General features: G+C 41.6%; 1 protein-coding gene across 1 annotated transcript; it reads left to right on the forward strand.

Annotated features, from left to right (window-relative positions):
* Positions 1-7,492: 7,492 nt before the first annotated feature.
* LOC109202356 (uncharacterized) lies at positions 7,493-10,956 on the forward strand. Its single transcript, XM_019359437.2, has 7 exons — positions 7,493-7,994; positions 8,186-8,862; positions 9,360-9,405; positions 9,761-9,852; positions 9,934-10,044; positions 10,164-10,437; positions 10,714-10,956. Exons 1-7 carry the CDS (start codon positions 7,944-7,946, stop codon positions 10,918-10,920), a joined length of 1,458 nt encoding a protein of 485 aa, XP_019214982.1. The 5' UTR covers positions 7,493-7,943; the 3' UTR covers positions 10,921-10,956.
* The last annotated feature ends 2 nt before the right edge of the window (positions 10,957-10,958 follow it).

Genomic DNA, 10,958 nt, shown 5'->3' on the forward strand with positions numbered 1-10,958 from the left:
GACAGAATTAAAAAAAAACTGTATCACTAAAACATAATCTATTATATTTAAACAGTTAAAAATGTAAAATGAATTAAAACAACCCTGGCCAGGGAAAACTCGCAATAAAAATCAATAAAACAAAACCATTAAAAGTCCAGTGGCGTCCGCCACGGCGTAAAAGTCACTATAAGTTACAAATCCAGGCAATCGGAGCAGAAGGGATAACCCTGCAGCGTCCTCGCCGTCCTATCAGTGTTTCCGCTCCGGGGTTCCCGGATGGGCAGAGCTCTTAACTCTGCCCATCCTGTAGCTTTCCTGTAGCACGCCAGTCGGCACCAGCCCGTGTTGCCGTGGAGTTAGGGCGCTGTCCCTCAGGCCCAGTAGCGGTTTTAGATACGGGCGACACGGGCGGTTGCCTGGGCGGCATCGTGGTGGGGGTGGCATCACGGGCATCGGCAAAAAAAAATTGCTCGTACTCATGCTGCCCCGACGTCAGCCAGCGCATATTGGGGATGGCATAGGCATCGATCGGTTTTCTATCGCCCATTTGCTGGGAGTAAGGGCGCCCTCCGTTTGTGAGGTGCGCCTGCTGCTTGCGGCACAGGGAGGAGAGGGCGGGGCGGCGGGGGATTCTCTGGCTGGCTGGAGCAGCAAAAATTACCAACTCGCAAAATAAAACATAATAAAAACAAACCAACAAACACGAAAACACCAGACATTATGATACAGACTTATAATTTGCACCGATGTTTTTTCAAAATTCTATACGCGAAAAGTGAGCGCGAGAGCCCTCGGTGCGCCTGCTCGCTGCTGAAGTCAAAGTAAACTTTATTGTCATCTCCACTACATACAGTCCAGTATATAGAGAGACGAGACGACGAGGCTCCAGTTACAGCAGTGCAAGTAAACAAACAATAAATATAAGAAGAGTAAGAAGGGGGTGTTCGCCCAGGGCGCCAAACAGGCTAGGACCGCCACTGCTCAGGCCACTGATTCCCCACCGTGATCTGGCCTCCAGTTATCCCAGCCGCAGAACAGCTCCCTCTGCTTCTCTGCTCACTGGCGCCGTCTCCTGTCCCACGTCCTGCACACCAACCTTTACCAACCCCGTGCCGGGCTTGCGGCCGGCGCCTGACACCATTCACTCAGCCATCTCCTATGCCTCATCTCCTATGCCTCACGAACACTCTCACCAACGCCAACTCCGGCGCCGCCACCGCTTGCGGCCGTCATCTGCCATTTGCCATCCCTACTGCTTGTCTACCCAGCCTCCCCTCAAGCTTGCTCTCAGTGGTCTGGCAGGCCCTCTTATTGGCCTCCGGGACCTCGCAGGCATGTCAGGTTCATAATCGGGGAGGGGCGGAGTCTTTCCAGGACAAGTCACCAATGAATACCATAAAAACATGCAATAAAACCCATAAAAATAAGACACTGTACAATATCAAAATATTAAAAAAGTACAACACAGAAAAACATGCACAATGAAAAACCTTAGGTAACTTGTCCCTTTCCACCCCGTGACATACACGAGGGTCACCAAGGTGTAGTTAAGTGTCGAGAACGTGCCCGACAGGCTTAAGTGATCAGATCAGTGAACTTGTCCTTAAGTGCAGGCTGTGCATACAGGAGAGAGTCAATGTGAGGGAACCTCGTATGCCCACACGCTTACCTGAGAGGCCGTGGCAGATGTTGGGAACTGATTTGTTCACACTAAAAGACAAAAACTATCTGTTGGTAGTAGATTATTTCTCAAGATATGTTGAGATTGCTCAACTCAGCCCAACCCGTTCAGCCAACATGATCGTATACGCGCAGAGCAACGGCGAGGCGGAGAGAGGTGTGCAGACCATCAAAAATCTCCTCAAAAAGCCAGCGTACAAAGCATTGCTGGCATACAGAACAACAGCACTGGCAAATGGCTACAGCCCGGCTCAACTTCTCATGGGGCGCAGACTTCGTACTACTGTCTGATTTTCAGCAGATTTGACATTCTGAGAGAGAGAACAGGATGAGACAAACCGAATGTTTTAACAAAAGACATAGAACAAGAGAGCTGGATAAATTGTTACCAGGGCAACCGGTCTGGATCACGGATTCAAAAGCACAAGGCACAGTGACATCAGTCCATGCAACTCCACAATCGTACATCATCAGTAGGGATGGGTATCGAGTAGGGGTGCAACAATACTCGTATCGATATTGAACCGTTCGATACAGTGCTTTTGGTTCGGTACGCATATGTATCGAACAATACAAAATTTTTAATTTATTTTATCAACTTTTCTTCTGACGATGCTGTCTGTGTTGAGAGCTCAGTGGATCTGATTTCGACTACTCCGCCTAGGCTGCACTGTCGAGCGAGGAACCATTGAGAGCAGCGCAAGCTAGCAAGACAGAAGCTAAGCTCGTTGCAACATAGTAAAAGTAAGTAAGTAAAATTTATTTATATAGCAATTTTTAAGACAAAAAGCTGTTACAAAGTGCTTCACATGGGAATGAAGGCATGTCAAACAGACAAACAATATAGCAATATAAAGGAAGTATAAAAGCATATCAAACAAAGCAATAGTACAGTATAAATATAGACTAAAACAACATATTACACACTAACATTACCCAAATGCCTGTCTAAACAGATGTGTTTTAAGCTGTTTTTTAAAAGAAGCCACAGTGTCGATGGTGCGTAGCGGGGAGGGTAAACCGTTCCACAGTATTGGAGCCAGGGTTTGAAAAGCATGATCTCCCTTCGTTTTCAAACGAGTCCGTGGAATAGATAGAAGACCACTATCAGTGGATCTAAGAGTCCGCTTTGGAGAATAGGGTTGGAGAAGCTCATTGATATAGGTGGGGGCCTCATCTTGTAGAGACATAAACGTAAAGGTGAGGATTTTAAACTTATATCTATACCCAACCGGAAGCCAGTGCAAGGATTTTAGTATAGGAGTGATATGGGAAAATTTATTGCTGTGGGTTAAAAGCCTTGCTGCAGCATTTTGAACCGCTTGGAGCCGATTTAGTGAGGCCTTAGATACACAGGAGAAGAGTGCATTACAATAGTCTAGCCGGGAGGAAATGAAGGTGTGGACAAGCATCTCCAGTTCAGTTGTGGAGACAATAGTCCTGAGTTTGGCAATATTTCTTAAATGAAAAAAGCAGGAGCGGGTCACAGATTTAATATGAGCGTCAAAGGACCAAGATTGATCGAAAATTATCCCAAGATTCCGAGCAGTAGTTTTTATCGACGATGAAAAGGCACCCAGATGTTGACTAATTTGGGGCTTGATATTCTCTGGGGCAAAGATTAAGCACTCGGTCTTGTCTGCGTTCAGCTGCAGAAAATTGTTTGTCATCCAAAGATTAATTTCCTTAAGACAGTCCATAAGAGTGGATAGCTTGTCTAATTCCCAAGGTTTAAAGGAGATGTATAATTGGATGTCGTCTGCATACAAATGGTAGGAAATATTTTTGAAACCGCTAATGATCCGGCCTAAAGGAAGAATATAAAGTGAAAATGACAGGGGGCTTAAAACCGAACCTTGTGGGACTCCACATAGAAACTTAGCCGCATCTGATCGGAAGTTTCCCACTGAGACTAAAAGCGTTCTATCTTCCAGAAATGAGGTGAACCACTTTAGGACAGATCCAGATATCCCTACCATGAGATTTAAGCGATGGATTAAGATCTGATGGTCAACGGTATCAAAGGCTGAGCTAAGGTCCAGAAGAACTAGGACTGAGCAATCACCCCTGTCTGCAGCCATCAAGAGGTCATTTGTGACTTTCAGGAGAGCTGTTTCTGTAGAGTGTAACTTTCTAAAACCCGATTGAAATTTATCAAGAATATTATGTTTCTCCAGCGCTTTCTTTACTTGTAGCCAAACAACTTTTTCTAAGATTTTAGAAATAAAAGGAAGTTTTGAGATGGGCCTGAAGCTTGACTGAAGTGTTGGATCCAGGTTGGGCTTTTTCAGCAAAGGTTGAATAACCCCCTGTTTAAAGCACCTGGGGACAGAGCCAGATAGCAGGGAACGGTTTATCAGCGTGACCACAGAGGGCCCGATGGTCTCAAAAACTTTACAAAATAAATGAGTAGGTAGGTAAGACATCAGCTGAACTCGTTGAAGGTTTCAATTGAGTCAGTATTTCCAATAGATCTTTTAAAGAAACTGGGAGGAAAGATTCCATAGTTATGGAGTGTGGAAGATCATGGTTGGTGGGGTTACCTGAGGGAGTTATGTTACCTCTTAGGCAACTAATTTTATCTTGAAAAAATTTTAAAAATTCACTACAGTCCTTATCTGAAAAGACAGGTGTACATGGCGTTGGGGGGGAGACGATGCTACTCACTGTATCAAAGACAACATGGCAAATTGAACCTCCCCCACCCTCATTCAGATCTGGCCTTTGGAACTATTTTGGTTTTCATGTGAAGTATGACCCTGATGGTAAGCGCGTCATGGACAAAAGTAAAACAGTATGTCGGATGTGCCACACAATGCTCAATTACATGGGTGGGAACTACTGCGTTAGCGCAGTTTGCTTGTTAACGTGTTGACGCCGTCCAGCCCCACGCACGGGGCGATCCGCGGTAACTCGTTAACGGAGATTTGCGGCGTTATGGCGTTAATATCATTTCAACGAGATTAATGCTGACAGCACTAGTGGGAACACAACAAATATGACTGCACATTTACGCCGACATCATTCTAGTGCAAAGACAAGTGGAAGCAGACAAAAACAACAAGCACGCATGCTACAAACTTTACCCGAGTCATTTAGACAGCCGTCAGCACATGATTCTCCTTATGGGGACCTGATATGTTTAATATGCTGCTGAGAACATACCCCAGAAGAAGGGTAGAGTATAGCTTTTATTTTGTAAAGAGCCATTTCTCTGTAATAAACTCTCTTTTCCAAAGATGAGGGATTTCCCGATCAGATATTTTTTTTATTATTATTTTGTTGTTTCAGCAACATTAAATTTAAAAACTGTACTTTTGAGTTAAAATATGTATTTATAATTTTAATAAATGACAAATTAAAAAAGCATGAAATTTTTTTTGTATCGAAAAAATATCGAACCGTGACACCAAAGTATCGAACCGAACCGAACCGTGAATTTTGTGTATCGTTGCACCCCTAGTATCGAGACCCGGTTCTTGTTGAGAACCGAGTCCCACTGTTTCAATTCCTTGGAATTGTTTGCCATTTTTGCAAACGATTCCCTCCACGTTGCGGAGCGTCATTTACCTGGCAGGAAACACGGCAACTAAGCGGCTCAAACGCCCAAAAGTTTGATTATACTTTACGAGAACGGATGACAACAGGGCAACTTGCAATACTTGCAAAGTAGATATTTCATTAAGGGAGGAAACACTACGAATATGCAAAAGCATTTGCTCACAAAACACGCGATGACCTTAAATAAATGTCGTGTTTTTAATTCCGCTCCGGACTCGTGAATCTCAACCCAGCAGCAGCAGTAACGTTTGCACGTCCTCTCCCGTTAATGCGGCAGGTAAATAATCAACTAACAGTGCATATTATGTTAGCGCAATCTGCCTTATTACAAAACCTGCCATTACTGTGCATTTAGGTGACCATGATGAGAGAGACAGAGTCTGGCTGGCTCAGATGCTGGCAGTTCTCGCTGCAGTCCCGCTGCACACCCCGAACATCAGGTGTAGTTAGAACCAGGTCTGGTATATGATATAAAGCGCCTTGAGGCGACTTTTGTTGTGATTTGGCACTATATAAATACAATTGAATTGAAATTGAATTGAATTGAATTGAATTGAATTGGTAGGGAAGTCATAAAACCAAGAAGACTTCATTTGTGAAGCTAATTATTTGAAAAACAAAAAACAAAAAAACCACTAGCTTCACAGATTTGAGTTCATATTTCGAAATGCTAAGTTTTGTTTTTGAGAATAGCATGTTTAAAAGGACAAGAATGTTTAACTTGTGTTAAGAGTGTAAAAGAAGGTGTTTTATGAAAATACCAAAGTTTATGTTTCCTGACAAGCCGGGGTCTGTATTGGTAAAAAATATTGTGGCGTGTTGGGGGAACAGCTAGTTCTCTCCCATCATGCCTTGGGACATGTGCTGCTGTTTAGATGTTCTTGTCTTATTGTTCATGGTTACGTTACTTTTAACTGTTATCTTGAATGTTGTGTTTACGCCATGGTGCAGAATCAATGACAGTTGTTGTTTTGTAGAGAGAGTGCTGCACCATGAGTGACTTCAGTTGTGCTGTTGTTGAACCTTGAGGCACATTGTAGCATCTGCAAGTGTTATAATAAAGTGCTCCCCCTACCAGCTTGGGGTTGAACAACAAGCTCACTCTCTCTGTGAGTGTCTTTGTAAAGATTTCTCTGCATACCACAATACTATGCGGCTACTGTTCCTCTGTAGAGACCAAAAAAATGTTCCAACCTAATCTCAGGAAGTGGGATGTCATGTAGTCTACACTAATGTACATGCATGCGTTACTAGGCGGCAATACTTACCCACTAAACAGGAAATGGGTTGACATGTAACGACAAACTGTATGAAAATTATTATTGCTCCACGTTGTTGCTTGAGCAGGAGTTTTTATTCAAGAGCCCAACACAACACAGACTAAACCCCACAGCTATAAATGAACAGACTCTGTCTGTGATAGTGACGGAAGTAAGATTAAATTAAACCATCAACCTACTAATTTCAGGGTATCCCAGCTTTAGAAAGACAATTCCAATTATCACAACTGGCTGAGGACACAGCAATTTAAAAAAGATAGTCATCTTAATCTGCGATGAAATGTTGCTGCCACCAGGGGGCACCCTGTGAACAGGGATGAGGTTAAGCGTAGTCCGGTCTTTCTTCATAAATGCTGTAGTGGAAGATACTTCTGAGAAAAAAGGGTTAGAGCTTCATTTATTGAACAGAGTAGCCGAATCACACCCTATTTTGTTAATTTGCAGAACACAACACAGTGAACATCTTATCGTGGGTATTTTCACGATGGGCTGCCATCCATATAGACATCATTTCAATGCTCATAGCGATGCACACCTGATTTCTAGGATTTGTTATAAATAACTTTTTGGCCTAAAATATTTGAAACATGTCAAATGTATCCCTCGTGAATGATATCGAGTCATCTTGAGCCTCAATCAACACTCTTACTCCAGGGATGCCAGAGCATGCTCTCACTCTCACCAACTTAAACACCACCCGTCGTGTCTCTCTTTCTCGAGCCTCTCATTCCTGCGTGCGTGGTAACAAGCGCAGTTACCATGAAAGAAACGTGACGAGAGAGAGAGACTAGGGGTGGTGTCATAAGTGACAGCGCGTCCTGGCGTCCCTCCCTCCTCCTGTGACGGTGGTAGAGCTCCGTCGGCGTCTTCTATGGCGTTATTTCAGTGCCACTATTCTGAGCGCACGTAAAAAAATATTGCAAGTGCAAGTGTTGCATTTTGAGGAGAAATTTATTTTGAGCGTACAAAAGCTGAATTTGAGTGAACAAAATTCATTGCTGCGTGCAAAAAATGTATTTCAGTGTTTGCGCTTATCCATATACACACACACAATAGCACCCCCTCTCGCTCAGTTTTTTCATTTGCGCTTGCTCGCAATGTGTTGCTTGCGCTCACAACATTCTCTGCTGCAAGCGCTCAACTCTCTGTACACCGTTATAAGTGTGCCACAAAACCAACCAATCACAGACTTGGTTTCAAAAATTCTGATTGGCTCTTACAGTCTCCAATCAGCTCGCTAGCTGCTGCATTCCGGAAACAGTCCGAAATGTAGCTAAATCCAGCTAAACTCAATTTAACCCCAATTTGCGGATAATATCTTTAATTATTTTATTTTAAAATATATTATTTGTTAAGACTATCGTTGGTGTAGTATAATGTAGTTGCATTATACAACCATGCCAACTGACTCTCCAAATTATATTTGAGTAGCTCTCTTTTATGTCGTCGAATACTGAACAGCAGCACGAAAACAACATGTCCCGGCCACATGTAAGTAATATAAAATCATTTTGTACATTATTATTCGCTTGATAACTGACGTTAGCTAATTTGCAAACTATGCAAACTTGAAAAATGATGTACCTCATGTAGTTCGTTTTATGGGTTGTTTATTTTTGTCTGAGATACGTCATTTCATTGTATTTTTCTAACTACTTGTCCATGTTTGCTGCTTTTAACAGGACATACTGAGACAGCAAATGATGCATAGACTCCTCTCTAAACTGGAAGCTGCTTTAAACCAACAACCACTAAATCTGGATTATTTGGAGTTCTTGACTCGTCATGAGCTTGTTCTGTTTGAATCTTTCTCTCAGCAAATAGGTGGTCTGTCAGAGATTACAGAGGCTCTACAAAATGTTCATCATCTGGTTCAGTGTGAAATTAACATCACCTCTGTGGGAATTATTGAACTGGAAACAGAAGTTGGTCTGGGACCTGGCCACCCCAAAATCGTACTAGAGAGAGAAAAACTGAAGAACTTGTTGGACACTCAGCTGCCAGTCAGCTGCATCGCTAAATGTCTTGGTGTTTCAAGAAGAACAATCTTCAGGAGGATGCAAGAATTTGACTTGTCTGTGAGAGGAACATACAGCACAATGAATGACCAAGAGCTGGACAACATCATATCGACTATCAAAAATCAGATGCCAAATGCTGGCTATCGAATGGTTCAAGGACATTTGGTTTCTATGGGTCTCCGTGTTCAGTGGTGGAGAATGATGGCCTCCATGCATCGAGTTGATGCTGTTGGGATCTTCACACGGATTACAGAACTAGGCTGTGTTGTGCGAAGAAGCTACTCGGTGCGAGGCCCTCTCTCCCTTGTCCACATAGACACAAATCACAAGCTAATAAGGTAAAATACCCACTTATATAGCTCTAATAAAAGTTGGGCAGAAAGATGCACGTTATACTTTAAATCTGTTTTAATCAACCTTATCTGATAGGTCTTTCAGTGTGTTTATAATATTTTAAAAAGCACTTCATATTGTAATATTAAGTAAAAGGATTACAGGATGTGTAACAAAAGCAGTAATATTGTTAATTGTAAATTTTCTTGAGCAATTATTTACACTTTGTATATCGATATTTTCCATGATAACAAGCCTATCAACACATAATATGGTAAGTGCTACTGAAAACTTAAAAAAAAATCATGACAAGGGAACTAAAATATTTAGTCTCATTGAACTTATCCACTTTCACATATAAAAATGTTGGTATTATTTTCAGCACACCTGACAAGTGTCCAGTTTAAATCAGTGGCAAGTTTGGTTACTGAAAAATGTATTTTCAATGTCTTACATGTTCTGCAAATCAAGCCTTAGTGAGATTGTTTTCCCTCTGAAACAGGTACAATGTTGTGATCTTTGGTGGAGTGGATGGCTACTCAAGGAAGGTAAAATTTAAACTGTTATGTAGAATATTTGGTAGTTTTGAAATGAGAGCTGTATTAGGTTATTTTTTTATGAACATCAATTATTCAGCAAGCCAACATAGTGGACGATTTGCAATTTAAAAAAAAAAATTATAATCAGTTCTTTACAAAAAAAAGGTTCAACTAAAAGGCCATTTTTATTTTTTGATAAGTACTACCAATATTGATATATAGACTACTCAAGCTTTGAATTATGGTTTTGAACATAGAACCGTACAATGTTCCTTGAACACTTATTATGGAACTGCATTATTAACTGAAAAACTATACATGATCTGAAACCAGATCTTTAATTTTCCATTTGTTTTTACTGCAGGTCCTGTACTTGGATGCAGCAACTAACAACAGGGCAAAAACTGCATTCTCATTTTTCCTGAGATCAGCCCAGCTTCACGGCTTGCCATCAAGGTTTAATGCCCTGATCAAATTTATATGCTAGCAACAAGTTTCATTAAAGACAACTTCCTTAAAAATGTATTTTTATCATAGGGTTAGGGCAGATCAAGGAGTAGAAAACCTGGACATTGCACATTTCATGTTTGCCACAAGAGGAACAGGGAGAGCGAGTTTCATATCTGGAAAGAGTGTCCACAATCAGAGGTTAGTCTTTTGATGTTTTTTTTATATTATTATTGACTGCATGGGTAGATTGTTGTAGCAGTTCTGATATTGATTTAAAGCATATAATACCATAAATCCAAATTCAAATGTATTTACAGAGTAGAACGACTTTGGCGTGATGTCTGGATTGCAGTCACTAGCAAGTACCATGATGTTCTTCACTCACTTGAGGAGGATGGCCTGCTTGACATTTCAGATGTCATTCATCTCTTTGGTGTCCACTACATCTTTGTCCCTCGACTCCGAGCAGATCTTGTCACCTTTGTTGGAGGATGGAATAATCATCCCCTCAGGACAGAAGGTGGTCTCACTCCTGAACAGCTCTGGTGTATGGGACATCTACAAGAGCTGGACGACGGCGAGAGACTTGAGGTACCAGATCATAGTTTTTTGCTCTTCTGAAACTCTGCTCTTCTGAAATTAACATATTAAACACTTGTGGCACATCTGCGAGATGCTTCTGGTGATTTTATACATTCTTGCCTATCAATTACCACTAATGTAAATCACAGTAAGAAGAACATGAAAACAAAGGCATTCTTTTTAAATTGTTGTATTTATTGGAAAAAACGCTTACACAAAATAACATTACTCCCAAAAGTACCTATTCTGGAATAATGACTATTATATATGTTTGTGGATTTGAAGGAGCTTCAGGATCCAGGTATTGACTGGGAGAGTGCTGTACTGCAAGAAGAATCTAACAGCACAGTTGTGGTTCCTGAAATTGAATGCCCACTGGATGAGGAAACCCTGGAGGGACTTCAGAGAACAATTAATCCCTTGGGACATTCAGAATCTTACGGTCGTGACCTGTATATACAATTCTTGCTACTGGTGTCAAACCAACAGTGACACTTAAGATGGACGTGAAAGTCAACGCTCTTTTGTTC

Source organism: Oreochromis niloticus, linkage group LG6, assembly GCF_001858045.2.
Source record: "Oreochromis niloticus isolate F11D_XX linkage group LG6, O_niloticus_UMD_NMBU, whole genome shotgun sequence".
NCBI classification, from domain to species: Eukaryota; Metazoa; Chordata; class Actinopteri; order Cichliformes; family Cichlidae; genus Oreochromis; species Oreochromis niloticus.